At 37.7% G+C, this 16,488-nt stretch overlaps 1 protein-coding gene across 1 annotated transcript in view; it reads right to left on the minus strand.

The window, feature by feature from the left end:
- DGKI (diacylglycerol kinase iota) overlaps positions 1–16,488 on the minus strand; it is a 456,754-nt gene that overhangs the window by 39,628 nt on the left and 400,638 nt on the right. The window contains 1 exon segment of the mRNA XM_063725794.1: positions 12,395–12,420. Coding sequence (XP_063581864.1) covers positions 12,395–12,420 — 26 coding nt within the window.

Genomic DNA, 16,488 nt, shown 5'->3' on the forward strand with positions numbered 1-16,488 from the left:
TAATTCAGGGAAACCAGTCACCAGCCAGTTCTTTGCAAGAGGAGGCCACCAAAATGATAAAACAAGCTCTAGGTAGAGGAGAAGACTTTTGATTAAATATTGGGATTTCTAGTCAAATTAAAAACAAATATAGTAACAATTAGCCCCACATGAGAATTATATTATAATAACTTTCAGTGTACCAACCCAGCCCCTTGGTTTCACTGGGTGTTAATGTAACCCAGATCATATAATTTCATACAGTAGAAATCATAAACACAGTAAACTTTTAACAATAGGCACAATTCAATTTTTTGTTTCTGCTATCATAGAATATTACACAAAGACCAGAGTCAGAGATTTCTCAATTCCTAAATACTGTATTGACTTATCTGTGGAAATGAAATCTATGATAGCTTCACTTGTTGCCAGACACATCACCTTGTCTGATCGCCCCTTCTCATCTTTCCACTTAAAAGTAAACTAGGGGCCGGGCGTGGTGGCTCACGCCTGTAATGCCAGAACTTTGGGAGGCTGAGGCAGGTAGATCACATGAGGTCGGGAGTTCGAGACCAGCCTGGCCAACATGGTGAAAGCTCATCTCTTGTAAAAAATACAAAAATTAGCCGGACGTGGTAGCCCACGCCTGTAATTCCAGCTGCTCGTTAGGCTAAGGCAGGAGAAGCGCTTGAACCTGGGAGGCACAGGTTGCAGTGAGCTGAGATCATGCCACTGCACTCCAGCTTGGGTGGCACAGTGAAACTCCATCTCAAAAAAAAAAAAACAAAAAAGGAAACTAGGACTAGGACACCAGCTTTCTTCCTTTTTCTAACTCCTTTTTTCCTGTTACTTTTTTATTTTACAATGTGTTAATATTTTAACTTAAATATTCTATAACCCCAAAAGCAACCCAACGCAACGTTGTAGGTAAATTTTAATAAAGAGTATTCCCTCAGCTGGGCATGGTGGCTCACGCCTGTAATCCCAGCACTTTGGGAGGCGAAGGCAGGCAGATTGTCTGAGGTCAAGAGTTTGAGACCAGGCTGACCAACATGGTGAAACTCTGTCTCCACTAAAAAGACAAAAAATTACCTGGGCATGGTGGTGCACGCCTGTAATCCCAGCTACTCGGAAGGCTGAGACAGGAGAATCGCTTGAACTTGGGAGATGGAGGTTGCAGTGAGCCAAGATTGTGCCACTGCACTCCAGCCTGGGCAAAAGAGCAAGGCTTCATCTCAAAACAAAACAAAAACAAACAAAAAAGAGTATTCCCTCATCTCCTCCAGCCACTTATAATCAACCTTCAAAAGACAACTAGATAATTATCACCAACAAAGCATTCCAATAAAACCAAAACAATCAAAAGGATTATATGGTTACAACCAATAGTGAGATTTAGTAAAGGGAAATGACAGATAATAGTAGGGTCAGGACACATAGAAAGGAATATAACCAGATTTTGGAAAATCAAACCAGGGGGGTTTGTTTTGTTTTGTTTTGTTTTTTAATCAGCAGTGAATTATCTATTTTCCTAGGATTTGTGAAAGAAGGCTAACTAAGAAAAAATATGCTATCATTTTTATTCTTTTCCTTTCAAAACACAGTCTATAGGGAACGCCCACTGAGACTACCACAAAAGGCCATCTTTTCACCACATAGTAACTGAATCTCTTTGGAAAAAGACCAGGAGTGACCTATCTTCTACAACTGGGAACAATATTAATGAGGCTGCAATGGGATTCAAAGATGTGTAATGAAAGTTTCTGTTTGCCAACACCACATACTGCAGCAAATTTAACAGTAAGACTTGTATAGAGAGAATCAGTTCTGTGCCAGGGCACAGCACAGAATAGGGCAATGTCTCTATTCACTGAGTTTATAGTCAAATAAGAAGAGCAACATTACCCATGAGGAAAGAAAATTGGAATACACTCAAAAAAACAAAACAGTAGGCAATAAGGAAGGAGAAATCATGGGCATTTAAGTTGTCAGGAAAATTCATCTTTGTCCTTAGCGTCTATGGAGGTGGTTCCAAGACACGGAAATTAATGAGCATTGAGGTGAGACCTGAATGAAGGACAATGAAGGTGCCTGCTAGAGAGATGGTAGGAGGTGACAGAAAGCTTATGGCTAAATAAAGACAAGAAAGGCGAGGTCTAGAGAGGGTCCCACAAGCAGAGTAGAAGTAACTCTCTAAAGCTCTAAAGCAACATGAGCTAAACCACGAAGAGAAAGAGCCTCAAAAATGAGCACTATTTTTTACAAGGGGGATTCTATAGGAAAAATCTGATATGGGGCAAAAAAAGGACACTCCAGCAACTTTACATTAATGATAGCCCAAAGTCATTGCAAAGTAACGTACTGTGATGGTCAGTATAGCAGGCTCTACCTAGCAATGCAATTAAAGATCTGCACATATTTCCATCTGTAACATCAGTCAAGTTTACTTTTTTGAGACGGAGTCTTGCTCTGTAGCCCAGGCTAGAGTACAGTGGCATGATCTCGGCTCTCTGCAACCTCTGCCTCCTGGGTTCAAATGCTTCTCTTCCCTCAGCCTTCCAAGCAGCTGGGATTACAGGCATGCACCACCATGTCGGGCTTATTTTTGTATTTTTAGCAGAGGCGGGGTTTCACCATGTTGGCTAGGCTGGTCTCAAACTCCTCACCTCAGGTGATCGCCTCGGCCTCCCAAAGTGCTAGGATTGCAGGTGTAGGCCACGGCACCCAGCCAGTATCTAACTTTCTTAATCTTCTTTACTCATAGTCATCATAGTCATAATAATTATCTTCCTACTTGTGATATCTCTTTAAGGGAATAGCTACCTTTTGAGAATTCTACTATTTAAAAAAAGAATGTTACTGACGGGAGATTGGATCCCTATTTTCTTGATCATGAAGTATGGGGCTACAAGAAGTGGATCCAAAATATATCTTTGAATGTTTTTCTGTGTCAAGGGTTTTTCTTACTTACATGAATAAAAAATTCCCATCTTTAATAATCACTTTCTACCCAATAAAAAGACCTCATACAATTATGAGGTCTTTATTTAACAAATAAAATCATGATTTCCTATTACATGAGCTCAAATTCCAGCAATGCTATTGACAGACAGTACAGAGAAATGGTTAGGAAAAGGATCTGGATCCAGTTCACCTGAGTTCACATCCTAGTTCTACCTTTTACTCAATAGGCATGTGGCCTTGGACAAGTCATTTGATCGGTTTGTGTCCTAGTTTTCTCATCTGTAAAATGAGAATAATAGTAGTATACACAAGATATTCCAGAAATAGGTAACTCAAGTATTGTACAAAGTCTTCCAGAGATTATAAAAAGAGGAAACCCTTCCTAATTCATTTTAAGCTATGAATATCATATACATACTACATAATAGAAAGCAAAATTAAAGACTAATCACACTTATGAACATGGATGTAAATATCTAAACAAAATATTAGCAAATCAAATCTAGCAATGTATAAAGGTGGTAAATATAATAACCAATTTGAGTTCTTCTCATAAATATGATATTGATTTCTATTTAAAAATCAATTAGTAAAATGCACCGTATTAACAGACCAAGGGGAAAAAAACTGTCATCTCTAAAGATGAAGAAAAGAGCATTAAATAAAATTCAACGTCTGTTGAATTTAACAAATTAGAGTGAAGGAAAAGATCCTTATAAGAAATATCCACAAAACAAGTACTGCCACCTGCATCATGACCACCTGGCAGTGAACTTCTTACTTAATTGTGACTTGTGGATGGCACTCACTTTGGGATCAGGAACAAGTCAATGATGCTGACTATCTCTATTACTAGTCAATACTGCACTGAAGGTTTTGACCAGTGCAGAAAGCACCAGAAATATGTATACAAAGCATAATGATTGGAAAGGACAAAACAAAATTCTTTGTAGATGAGATTGCCTATATAGAATTCTCTTCCCACAAAAAGACGCTTCAGATAAGATTTATGAATTTAAAACCTTAGCAGGAATATTGATAAAGAAACAAGATTTTAAAATTCAACTTCATTTCAATATGTCAGCAAAGACCACTTAGAAAATATATATTTTTTTATTATTATTATACTTTAAGTTTTAGGGTACATGTGCACAATGTGCAGGTTAGTTACATATGTATACATGTGCCATGCTGGTGTGCTGCACCCATTAACTCGTCATTTAGCATTAGGTATATCTCCTAATGCTATCCCTCCCCCCTCCCCCCACCCCACAACAGTCCCCAGAGTGTGATGTTCCCCTTCCTGTGTCCATGTGTTCTCATTGTTCAATTCCCATCTATGAGTAAGAACAGGTGGTGTTTGGTTTTTTGTCCTTGCGATAGTTTACTGAGAATGATGATTTCCAATTTCATCCATGTCCCTACAAAGGACATGAACTCGTCATTTTTTATGGCTGCATAGTATTCCATGGTGTATATATGCCACGTTTTCTTAATCCACTCTATCATTGTTGGACATTTGGGTTGGTTCCAAGTCTTTGCTATTGAATAGTGCCACAATAAACATACGTGTGCATGTGTCTTTATAGCAGCATGATTTATTGTCCTTTGGGTATATACCCAGTAACGGGATGGCTGGGTCAAATGGTATTTCTAGTTCTAGATCCCTGAGGAATTGCCACACTGACTTCCACAATGGTTGAACTAGTTTACAGTCCCACCAACAGTGTAAAAGTGTTCCTATTTCTCCACATCCTCTCCAGCACCTGTTGTTTCCTGACTTTAATGATTGCCATTCTAACTGGTGTGAGATGGTATCTCATTGTGGTTTTGATTTGCATTTCTCTGATGGCCAGTGATGATGAGCATTTTTTTCATGTGTCTTTTGGCTGCATAAATGTCTTCTTTTGAGAAGTGTCTGTTCATATCAATGGAACAGAACAGAGCCCTCAGAAATAACGCTGCATATCTACAACTATCTGATCTTTGACAAACCTGAGAAAAACAAGCAATGGGGAAAGGATTCTCTATTTAATAAATGGTGCTGGGAAAACTGGCTAGCCACATGTAGAAAGCTGAAACTGGATCCCTTCCTTACACCTTACACAAAAATTAATTCAAGATGGATTAAAGACTTAAATGTTAGACCTAAAACCATAAAAACCCTAGAAGAAAACCTAGGCATTACCATTGAGGACATAGGCATGGGCAAGGACTTCATGTCTAAAACACCAAAAGCAATGGCAACAAAAGCGAAAATTGACAAATGGGATCTAATTAAACTAAAGGGCTTCTGCACAGCAAAAGAAACTACCATCAGAGTGAACAGGCAACCTACAAAATGGGAGAAAATTTTTGCAACCTACTCATCTGACAAAGGGCTAATATCCAGAATCTACAATGAACTCCAACAAATTTACAAGAAAAAAACAACCCTATCAAAAAGTGGGCAAAGAAAATATAATTTTAAAGATACAACATACAAATTGTCACTAAAAATATAAAGTACCTAGGAATATATTTAACACAAAAATGACCAAATCCTTCATGAAGGAAATTATAAAACTCTATTCATAGCCATTTTAAAAAGCCAATTAAATGTCAAGAGATGTAGCTTGGAATAGAATGACGCATTATCATAAAAATATCAATTTTCTTTATACTAATTTATAGATTCATGCAATTTTCATAAAAAATTTCAACACAAAATTTGATACGCTGATTTTATAATTTATATGAAACAGGAAAAACTCAATTATAACCAAGTCACTCCCGAAGAAAAAATTACAGGATATATCCTCCAACAGATATCTGGACTCATACCAAAGTTATAACAACTAAAACAATAGTACAGGGATAGATATATTCATCAGTATAACAGAAAATAGAACCTAGAGACTCACATTTACAGGGAGACAACAGACTTTGCAAGTCAGTGAAGAAAATAAATGAAAATGAAATAGCTGGTTATGTATATGAACACAATCAAAATTAAATTTGACCTTTACCTCTTACCAAACCACAAAAATCAATTCCAAGTTATCAAATATTAAAGAAAGCACTCTAAAAATTTTACAAGACGATATCTTTATGATTATGCTTTGAAAGATTTCTTTAAAAAATACCAAAGGCATAAACCATAGAGAAAACATTAATGATTTTACTCCAGTAAAATAAAGAATATCCATCTATTCATCAGATGACATCAAAAAGAGCTCGAAGAGATAAACCACAAACTGGAGAAAATTTGCAACACACATAGCCAACAAAACTATTTTTACCTAGAATACATTAAAAAGTTCATAAATCATTAAGAACACAACCAACCAGGTGGGGAAAAGTGAGTAAAAGAAACAAAAAGACCTTTCATAGAAGAGTAAACACAAATGGCCCATAAGTATCTGAAAAGATGCTTGATCTCATGTGTAATCCTTGATTACAAATTAAAATCACATTGAGATGCCATTTCATACTTTCACAAGACTAGCAAACATTTTTAAATTAGTTAATATCAAGTGTTGGTTAGGATGTAGATCAATGGGAATTCTTATCCACTGAAGTTGGGAGTGTATATTAAAATGATCACTTTGGAAAACAACGTGTTATAATGCTATAAGTTAAATATGTGTATAATCTACCACCTAACTTAAGCTATTCCCAGGTTTAAGCACATGGATACCAGAAAGAGTTAAAAAAAGAGAATGTTCATAGTAATATTGTTTGCAATAGCAAAATAAAAACAAACCCCCAAGAAACCTGTTATTTATGTAAATATTCATTAGCAGATTGGATACATAAATTGGTACTCATACAATAGAGTAGCATACAACATGAACTATTGACGAAATGCATATGGCACTCATCCATAAGGATGAATCACAAAAAAATATTCTTTTGAACAAAAGAAACAAATTACAACATGATTCAATTTGTACAAATTCAAAATACGTAAAACTATATATACACACAGATATACACACATATAGGAATACATATATGAGTTATATATCCACATATACATTCATATGTAAGATATGCATATATGGGAAGATAATTCTTCCCTCCTCTAACAAGAGTATATTTACTACTGTGTAAATCTACTACTAAATTTACTAGTTATTGTAAAACAATAAGAAGAAACAAGGACATGATTAACAAAAAGGCAGAATAGTAGTTATTTCTGAAGGACAGGGAAGGGGACATAATTAGGAAAGCAAGTGACATGAAGCTCCCAAATTCCTACAAATGTTTTACTTCTTAGTCTGAGGGCCAAGTACACAGTAGTTCCTTTTGCTTATTATTTAAACTGAGCAGATAACATTTTATATATTTTATGAATAGTATCTATTTCAGTAATATACATGAAAGAAAAGTGAATTGATGAGGTATAGCCATTGATGCCTCAAAGAGTTTGGGCCACGCCACAGTGTGTTTCACTGCATAACTGTATTAATCCATTCTCATGTTGCTAATAAAGACATACTCAAGACTGCATAATTTATAAAGGAAAGAGCTTTAATTGACTCACAGTTCCATATGGCTGGGGAGGTCTCACAATCATGGCGGAAGATGAAGGAAGAACAAAGGGACATCTTACATGGTGGCAGGCAAGAGAGAGCTTGTGCAGGGGAACTCCCATTTACAAAACCATCAGATCTCATGAGACTTAATCACTATCATGAAAATGGTATGGGGGAAACTGCCCCATGATTCAATTATCTCCACCTGGCCCCATCCTTGACACACGGGGATTATTACAATTCAAGGTGAGATTTAGGTGGGGACACAGCCAAACCACATCAGTAACCTACTGCCAAGTACAGCCGTCTCCAAGCCTAACAGTGGATTCATTCTTGAACGCTTTACACTAGTGATTGTGGTTGTGACAATTTTATTTCCAAATAGCCATTACTGCAATTCATGTCCACTATGTTACTGTTGCAACAAAAAAGCTGCCCTAGAATGTGACAGCCATAGTTGACAACAGGTCTAAGAGGTAGGACAGGAGAGGGACGCCTGCCTTAGATGTTCCAGTGGGGTATGCAGCAGATTGTTGGCACTTTCTTTTGAGAGGCAACTCATGCCTTTTATTTTGTAAACGAACAGACATTAATTGGAAGATGACCTGCCCTGAGTGTGCTGGTACAGGTAGCAGCAGTAAGTGCAGCATTCCAAGGAGTCTGTAAAATAAGCAGGCAAAGGTGACAGAATGGAAGATGAGTTCTCAGAGCCAGGGAAGCAGCCTGGGACCAGGAGATGGCTCCAGGAGCAATTTAAATGATGAAGTGATAGGCATTCAATACAGAGGAAATGCAGAGGACAATGCAATCAATCACTGCCAAGCTTATCTTCTGACAATGAGTAGGGCTCCAGCTTCCAGATGTAACATTAAAACTTAATGTTTCCACTGGGGTTTAGCATGGCAGGTTTCCCTGAAACTTCAGTTTCACTCAGTTAACTAATTATGAGAAAATGTGACATTGGTATTTACTTTTTCTACAGGGACAAATCATTCCCAGCAGGAGGGAGAAGTTGTTATTTTTGTTCTGCTTTGTTTTGTCATTAAAAAGAAATTAACTTACACAGTAGTAAATATACTCTTGTTAGAGGAAGGAAGAATTATCTCCATAGTTCTATCCATTCAATCATGTCTTTGGTTTTCCAGGGACATGGCCAATAAAAGAGAGTTAAGAGTTTGGTTGTTAGAATTGGGTCTGAAAACTAACTCTCTCACCTACTAGCTATGTGACCTTAAGCAGTTATTTAAGCACTCTGAGCCTGCTTTTGCAGCTGTGAAACTGGGGGTGATGCATCGACTACAGAGTGTTATTTGTGAAAGATGAAAGGACATAAGGTGGTTGGAGCACGTGAGCACAGTGCTTCTGCATAATAAGCACTCAATACAATTTAGCCTTTATTCTTAGTGACCCTGATGCGCTATTATATAAATATAGAAACAGTTTATGTGTCATTTAGACCTTGTGTTGCCAATTCTATATGACCACACATGTAATCATCAACTGAGCCTTTACTCTGGCACTATAAGCTAAATGGTGTATTAAACATTTTACTCCTCCTCACCCTGATATAATAAAAGGTTTCTAGAGAAAATTTAATGATAATGAGAAAAACGGTTATTCTCTTCCGTCCTCTTTTAACTTTTCAAGGGCGGAACATAATCCCGAGCAAACATCACAGATAAACTTGTGCTTCCTCTTCTACTGCCTGGATGCTAGCGAATAATACTATGTTTGGGGTGCTTTTAACAAATCAGAAAGTGGGCCGGGAGCGGTGGCTCACGCCTGTAATCCCAGCACTTTGGGAGGCCGAGGTGGGCGAATCGAGAGGTCAGGAGATCGAGACCATCCTGGCTAACATGGTGAAACCCCGTCTCTACTAAAAAACACAAAAAATTAGCCGGGCGTGGTGGCGGCCGCCTGTAGTCCCAGCTACTCGGGAGGCTGAGGCAGGAGAATGGCGTGAACCCAGGAAGCAGAGCTTGCAGTGAGCCGAGATCATGCCACTGCACTCCAGCCTGGGCGACAGAGTGAGACTCCATCTCAAAAATAAATAAATAAATGAAAAGGCTGGGCGCGGTGGCTCACGCTTGTAATCCCAGCACTTTGGGAGGCCGAAGTGGGCGGATCACGAGGTCAGGAAATCGAGACCACGGTGAAACCCCATCTCTACTAAAAATATAAAAAATTAGCCGGGCGTGGTGGCGGGTGCCTGTAATCCCAGCTACTCGGAGAGGATGAGGCAGGAGAATGGCGTGAACCCAGGAGGTGGAGCTTGCAGTGAGCCGAGATCGTGCCACTGCACTCCAACCTGGGTGACAGAGCCAGACTCCTTCTCAAAAAAAAAAAAATCAGAAAGTGATTTCACAAATGATTTCTCAATTGAACTTGCTACAATCCCAGACAAGGAAAAGAAAACAAACAAGATAAGGTAAAGGACAAAGCCACTGTATTTAAGCTCTCTATGCAAGAGTACCATGGGAATGAAAAATACCAGGGTTACTGGACATTGCAAAATTAGATTTTTCCAAGAATAAGTTCTTGTCTTAGAGCCAAAGTGACTAGTTATTACAGAGGGAGGACTATTGGAGGAAAGCAAACAAAATAGAAAATCAAGAGACATAAGGTTTTATATTCCAATTTCACAATCCATGTGTCCAACATGCCTTAAATTTTCTATCAATAAATTTGAGAAAGACAAATTGCTACTTCTCACCTCTCCTACAAGTGTATTGCAATGCCATTATTGTGTACAAATAATATGTAAGATTGATGCTATGACATTCAAGAGGTTTCATACTAGCCATAGTACATATGAGCTATTAAAAATGTATAAACAGAAGGAAATAAATTTTGAGTGGTGGGTAGAAAATTCTGGTAATAAAGAAAAACTTTTTTTTCAAGAATATATGGGCTAGAAAATGATGAACAATTACATAAGATTAGGTAAATCATCACTATAATTTTGCATTATGTACTTGAACTATTTTTGGAAGTCACAGAAACAAACTAAGAGGTATGAACATGTAAGAAATTTTTTGAAGCCATGAATTTATAATGGCCCTCTAATTTCAATAATATTTCTTCAACTAATCACATATAAGGTTCTTAAAATAATCAATTCTGAAGTGCTCTTAATCTTCCAAGCAAGTCTTTCTGGCAGTAGTCACCCTTTAGGACTTCAAAGGACCCTGACATATGCCCCCTATTATTTCATAACCACTTAAGAAGTCCTAGTGGATTATCAAATTATAATTCACAAATTTCCCTCACCCACCATTTTTGTCTGAATGGGGAATAAATTCTCATAGACAGGAAGGCAAAGATAACCAAAAGTCATTAAAGGGAATCCTAGTTCAAAATGAAAACCAAACACAAGCTTCTAGTTTATAATGTGAACATGGAAGCCCAAGGGCCTATATAAATGGGCAAACACCTAGTAATACCAACAGCAATCAGCAAAATAGCACATAATAGCAGGTTACCATTAGGTGGTCGATTGCCTGATCCTGACTTAATGGGCCTGAACATAATTTTCCCTAAGATTCTTCATAGAGAACAACACAACTTCATTCCAGTACTAAGTCAGATATCGCAATGTGACAGTAGAAGAGGCCAGCCTAAAACTCCTTCTCCCTTTTCTTAATTCATTCATTTAATAAACACTTTTTCCTTGTTTGCTCTTCATTGGCAACTATATCAAAGAACTCATAGTCTAATAGGGAAAACAGATAAATAAAGCATGAAATTTGTGCATTAAGCCCTAGAATGTATAAAAATATTTGGCACAATGATAAGCAGATCAGCAAGCCCTCACAGAGGATGAGGTGAGGTGCGTAGAAACTATAGAAACTGTCTATATGGCAAAAGAAGTAGCCTCCTGTCAGAGAGACCAGTATGGATAAAAGTGGGGAGATGTGGAAAAGATGGTGAGCCCCAGAAATTAGATGTAGAATTAGATGTATTGTCACATGGCTAGAAAACAGATCATGGGTAGGAGAAGGGAAAAGATGGTAAATGAAGCAATAAGCAGTGGAGGAAGACAAAGATTCCATCATTCGGTGCTTACTAGTCCGTGTTAAAATATAATATTGAAAAGCTGAACACAATTATTGGTCAGCTGGAAAGATTTCATTCTAGAGGCAATAGGAGTAGATTTTTACTATAGAACAATCATTTTGGTGCTAGCCCGGTATACAGTGAACTAGGGAAAAGAAATCTAGAGGTATGGATACCAATTATGAGAGAATTTCCAAAGTCCCAGTAAGATACAAAGGGGCCCCAAACCAAAGTTCCATATAGCATATTTGTAAAACATAACTATATAGCATAACTGACTCATTGTAGCCACTTAACAGTTTTGTGACTGATTGGATAAATGAACAACTCCAAAGGTGAAATGGAACAAAATGAGATATTTTCTCTTTTGAGTGAATTAGCTGTCTCTTAAAATGCAAACAATTCATCTCAACTGGGTAACAACAAATACCACTGACTGCTTGCCTTCCTTTCAGACTTAGAGTGCTCTTCGCAAATGAGCGATTGGAACATGATCCCAATGTCCAATCTGGAAGGGACTGTAGGGAATATCTACCACAAACTCTCATTTTAAGGATAAAAATCTGAGTCATAAAAATTACAGGACTAGCCCAAAACCACAAAAAGTTTCTGCTGATGGGACTGAAATCAGGCAGAATAAATTAAGCCTTCACAATATTTGTCAACCAGACAGGTTGGAACAGATTTGAAAGATATCAAATTCAGCTAGGGTGATTTAAGTTTTTAAAAGTGTTTGACATTTCACATTCAAAAACCACAAAGCCAACATCTTAGAGACATTTGCTTAAACAATTATTTGCTCTGAGAATGAACCGCAAAGACCAGGGGTCAAGTTTCAATCCTGAATTGGTATAAATAAGACAGATGATTCTTACCATGATCTTCTGAAGAGACTGGTGACCTAAAAGGAAATAATAAGCATGATCAATATTTTATATGATAATTATAACAATAAGCAAGAATAATTTCCTAGTAATTTTACCCTCAAATTGAATTAAATGGAAAGTCAATATAGTAGACAGTGTAATTAATGTGTTGATTGCATGGTATATTTCAATCAACAATTCCCAACTCTTACCTGGATTGGTTGGATGTTACAGGTTACTAAAATGTCAATCTACGCATGGTGTCCTAGGACTGCAACAAACTTAGCTAAGTCTAGATTTACCACACAGAAAAAGAGAACTCATAGAAATGTAGTGTAGATGAAATCCTGTGATGTGTATTTCCCAAGGACAGGGCTCCAGCCAGGTATATAAAAAAAGCACTAGATTGAGTGTCTGTAGATACGAAGAGATCTACTTGAACAGTATAAATTGAGACAGAGGTAAAAGAAATAGCATGCACCCTTATCATTACCAGTTTTTGTTTTCACTCTTCATGGAATTTAATGTTTGAGTGAGCTGACCCTCTACTTGCTGCATTATGTCTCAGAACCCGGGAGAAACAGCATGAGGCAAGAAGGCAATCACTGAGGTTCCTCAGAACTCTATCAACAACTTTTGCAAACTATATGTGAGTTCTGCTCTAATTATGGTAATCAGATCTCAAATGAAAAATCATATCAACCCTAAAAGGCTTGCTTCCCCCCAGTTGACTACTAGTTGAAATATTTTGAGTAGTATAAACCTAAGTTTGGAGATGAATTCACCTCCAGCTTGAAGACTACAGCTTTGACTCACACTTATTCTTTTCTGACGAGAAAGAGAGAGACATATAACATTATATTCAGAGTTGTTGAAATTTTGAAGGGAAAGACAAGACATCACATACTTCCCTTATTTTGAAGGAGTCCTCTTCTCTGAATGATTGGCTCACTCAAGTCCATAGCAGGGAAATGGCCAAAGATAAACTCAGGAGTTTGGCAATAGAGCTGCCAATTACTATAACTAATATTTATGAGACATGAAGATAAACCTCAGGGCAAGAATCATTCAGTCAATACAGAAATGGTTGAAAATAATTTTTAGCTACTTTGGGATGCTTGATATGACTTTATCTACTGGTTAGTAAGATTGTTGTTTATTATGTGAGTGAACAGTAAAGAATAAAGACACAGTGGTAATGGAGAAAAGGCCTTGAACCTCAATGAGTGGCAAAGTATCAATTTATTTCAACTGTGCAAATCTCTTAAAGTAGACTTTTTCATGAAAACTATAGAGTCCCAAGATTTGGTGGAAAGAAAATTGGCTTCCGGGAGATGGACATGGGGGTGGTGAGCGGAAACCTGCCACAATCCCTAAGTCATCGCTGCCCGAGAAACACCATTTGGCCTCCCTGGGTAGGGCTGATTTATCATCCTATTGGATTCCCTTATTTTTTATCATCCACATACCAGCCTTTCTCACTGGGTTGTAACCCCCTTGAAAACTAAGGCTGTATCTTATTTAGAACAGATGAGCCCTTAATTAAAATGTGTTGAGTTGAATTAATCTCAGTTCTGTCACACTGATATTCAGACTGACACATTCTGGAGCTTCCCAAAAGGTCATCATGTTACTGTCAAACCATCTTTAAGACAAGTTTGCCTGCTCCTAGGCCAGCTGCAAGGAAAAGTCCTAGAGACTTGAAAGTGCCTGAAGCTCCAATTGGTTATAATGTGGACACTCTCAGAGCCAAAGGACATCAAAAGCACCCAGAAACACAGGCACCCATATTCTGCCTTAATTACTACAAAAAATAAAGTTGGGGAGGGGAGTATTGAGTGAGAGGTGAAATGAAATTAGAAGCTGAATCTAAAAGAGAACCTATATTTTAAATAAGATGAGCTAATTTCTTCAGGTGCTTAGGTCATACTAGAATCAGCCACAAGGAAATATCTTTCCTCCTGGTGTTTGCTGATGAGAAGTAAGTAAAAACGTGTCTTGGATTGTTTGCAATTAATTTGTCACAGAGCTACAGGAACAAAGTAAAATTCATGCCAAAGGACAACTAAATGTCTCAAGTGGAGAGCTTGTGAAGCAAGGTCTTTGCTGGCTTTCTGCAAAAGCAAAGCCCTGATATTAAATCTGAAAAATTCCAGATGGCTCCGTTAGAGTCCCAAGGGGATGCATTCTGCAGTATGTCCAGGCAGTGGATAAAATATCAATTCCAGAGTGTTTTGTGAAAATTAGTCATGTTGAGTTTCCATGTTGAATGTCTCCCATATGCCTGGCTTTGTGGAATTTTAAGACATATGGAGTATTTCCATCCTCACTCAGTATTTCACCTTTCACTGCAACAAGTTACTGCACTGTACTACTGAGACATGCACATCATCCATTATTGCTGGAAATCGGCATAAAAAGTTAACTCATGTGTGGATCACCTGAGGTCAGGATTTCGAGACCAGCCTGGCCAACATGGTGAAACCCCGTCTCTACTGAAAATACAAAAAGCAGCTGGGCATGGTGGTGGGTGCCTGTAACCCCAGCTACTCAGGAGACTGAGGCAGGAGAATCACTTGAACCCGGGAGGCAGAGGTTGCCGTGAGCCGAGACCAAGCCATTGCACTCCAGCCTGGGTGACAAGAGTAAAACTCTGTCTCAAAAAAGAAAGAAAGAAAGAAAGAGAGAGGGAGGGGAAAGAAGTTAGCTCAGGAGAGAAGAAATATTCTGAAATCAGCAATATAAGTAGTTATTTTAACAACAGAGGTTGAATCCCAGAAACACATAATTATCTTAAACCTGACAACTGAGGCATGCAGGAAAGCCCCCTGGTTATTCTTTTCACCACACCTGAAAAACATGTGGTTGTATCCCAGACTGTTTATTTTTCCTCCATGTATACTTTATCTTGGAGCAAGCATCTGCCCTTACAGTGTAAACTATTACTGGCATTCTTATAACTGTCCTCTTCACTTCTTTCCTGATCATGAGTCCTTTAGCTACAGAATATTCATATTTGTTTCTGCTTTGTTTTTATTTATTTTGGTACTTTTTGCATTTTATTTTGCTTAAATGCAGCAAAATAATACAAAACAAAAATTCAAGCCATGCATTTAAAAATATTTCTCCTACTAAGCCTAAATCATTATTATTCAGGTTTGACTCTCTCCATTCATGTTGATTCAATTTATTACTCGAGACCCTATTATTACCAGGCCATGTGCCAAGGGAAGGAAATGCAAAGAACAATTTCAGGGAACTCATAATCTAGTGGAAAAGAAAAATATGTAAACACATGATTATAATGTAAAAAACATGTAATGATCAAAATATATATGAGGCAAAGAGGTAGCACAGAGGACAGAGAGATTGATTCAGTATGAAAAGTGTGAAAGAAGGCTTAGAAAAGCAAGAATCATCTGAACTTGGCTTTGAAGAATAAAGAGGAGCTTATTAGGTAAGTTAGGAAGGAGAAGAACTCCAGGCAGAATAGCAATAGGCGTGTGAAAAGGAGTACAGATATGAAATTGCATAGAATCCTATCAGATATACAAGTAACTCAGTATTGCTAGAATGTAAAGGAGTAACAAAGGCAAGGACTTGAGAAATAAGTGGCAGGGGCCATTTCATACATGGCATGTGGGGCCCCTGTGAAGTGCTTGCAATTTACCTTCTAAGCTAAATGGAGCAAGATTGTGAGGCAGAGAAGTCACACATTCTGGAATGAGCAAGCAGTGGAGAGTGAACCATAAAAGAACAAGAAGACAAATTAAAAGGCGGAGGTCAAGTTAAAGACTATGACTGAAAAACTTCCATGTTAGTAACACAGAAAAAAAATTCCTCTGCCCTTCAATTTTTTTGAAACCCATGGAAAATGACAGGGAAGATGAGAAATGGTAAAGGAAATACCCTCTTTGATTAAACTAGGTATTTATAAGCCCAAACCATCATACATGAAGAAGAGCTACCAAGTACAGTAAAAATAGAGCTAAGTTTTAGAGAAACAGATAATTTTGATTTTAGTCAGCTAAAGAGATATAAACTATTTTATACACAACAAAACCTATGGCAGAAAGCCTTCCATTTTGAGCCAGGGTGTTCTG

This window comes from Pongo abelii, chromosome 6, assembly GCF_028885655.2.
Source record: "Pongo abelii isolate AG06213 chromosome 6, NHGRI_mPonAbe1-v2.0_pri, whole genome shotgun sequence".
NCBI lineage: Eukaryota > Metazoa > Chordata > Mammalia > Primates > Hominidae > Pongo > Pongo abelii.